Raw genomic sequence first — 994 nt, forward strand, 5'->3', positions numbered from 1 at the left:
AGTCATCAGCTGTCTCTGGATCTGGAATCTTTTCTCTTTCATCCCAGTCTTCTGGCATAAAGTCTTCAGGATCATCAATTTCTTTGGGAGGGTTGACAGATGGGGTGAAGTCCTCCAGAAGGCTTCCTGAATTGATTACCTGCCATGATTTGACAAAGTGAAGTGAGCGAAAAAATATAAAGGCTGTAACTCGACCTCTTAATAAAAAACGTACTTGGTGTTAGAACTTTGCACATTCTGGATATTTGTAATGGCTTTTACTATTGCTTATCTGCATATCCATAACATCTGTAACAAAAACAACTGCCAAAATTACTAATTCGGCAAGTCAAAAGCAACCTTTGAGATGACTTCGGACATCAAAAATGGATACACCATACACCCAATTTTGGTAATACTATTTCTAAAATGACTGAGGGTAATGCACATTACTTTGCCTTACTACATCAAAGTGTACTTTGCATAACCTCTCCAGTGTTATGTATAATTTTAATATTATACAAAAAAATCTGTATCTGTTCTAAACTTGTAATCTGTGCAAATCAGTTTCTTATGACAAAAGTAAAATCAACCTAAATATATGTCTTGAGATTCTTTCTATAATATATCATCCCAAACTTTATCCCCCAAAGCCTTTTCTTGATTTTTCATCATAATAAGCTGTTAAATATTATATCAACCATTAATTCTTAATTTTCCATCTCTATATTCCTTAATACATCATATTTTTCCTAGACCATTTCTTTTTTATGGATTCATTATATTCAAAGTAGATACCCAACACAGTCTTTTTCTGTTTACCTGAAAAGAATCCTTGGAAACCATCCCCCTCACAGTCACAATTCACCTTAGTCTTTTTTCTTTCTTTTTTTAACCCTCTAATGACAGGAGCCCCAAAGCTGTGTCAAGGTGCATGCAGAGTTAGCCGCTCACGAGAAAAATCAGAAGCACAGGACACCAAAAAGCTCCACTCTCTCTGTCCTTGGCTGTGGCT

General features: G+C 35.5%; 1 protein-coding gene across 1 annotated transcript in view; it reads right to left on the reverse strand.

Moving 5' to 3' along the window:
- Positions 1-14: 14 nt before the first annotated feature.
- Positions 15-994, reverse strand: part of LOC119587005 (calnexin-like) — a gene marked incomplete at both ends in the record, with an annotated part of 3,036 nt that continues 2,056 nt past the window's right edge. The window contains 1 exon segment of the mRNA XM_037935747.1: positions 15-139. Within this exon segment, the coding sequence (XP_037791675.1) occupies positions 15-139 (125 nt within the window).

Source organism: Penaeus monodon, chromosome 22, assembly GCF_015228065.2.
Source record: "Penaeus monodon isolate SGIC_2016 chromosome 22, NSTDA_Pmon_1, whole genome shotgun sequence".
NCBI classification, from domain to species: domain Eukaryota; kingdom Metazoa; phylum Arthropoda; class Malacostraca; order Decapoda; family Penaeidae; genus Penaeus; species Penaeus monodon.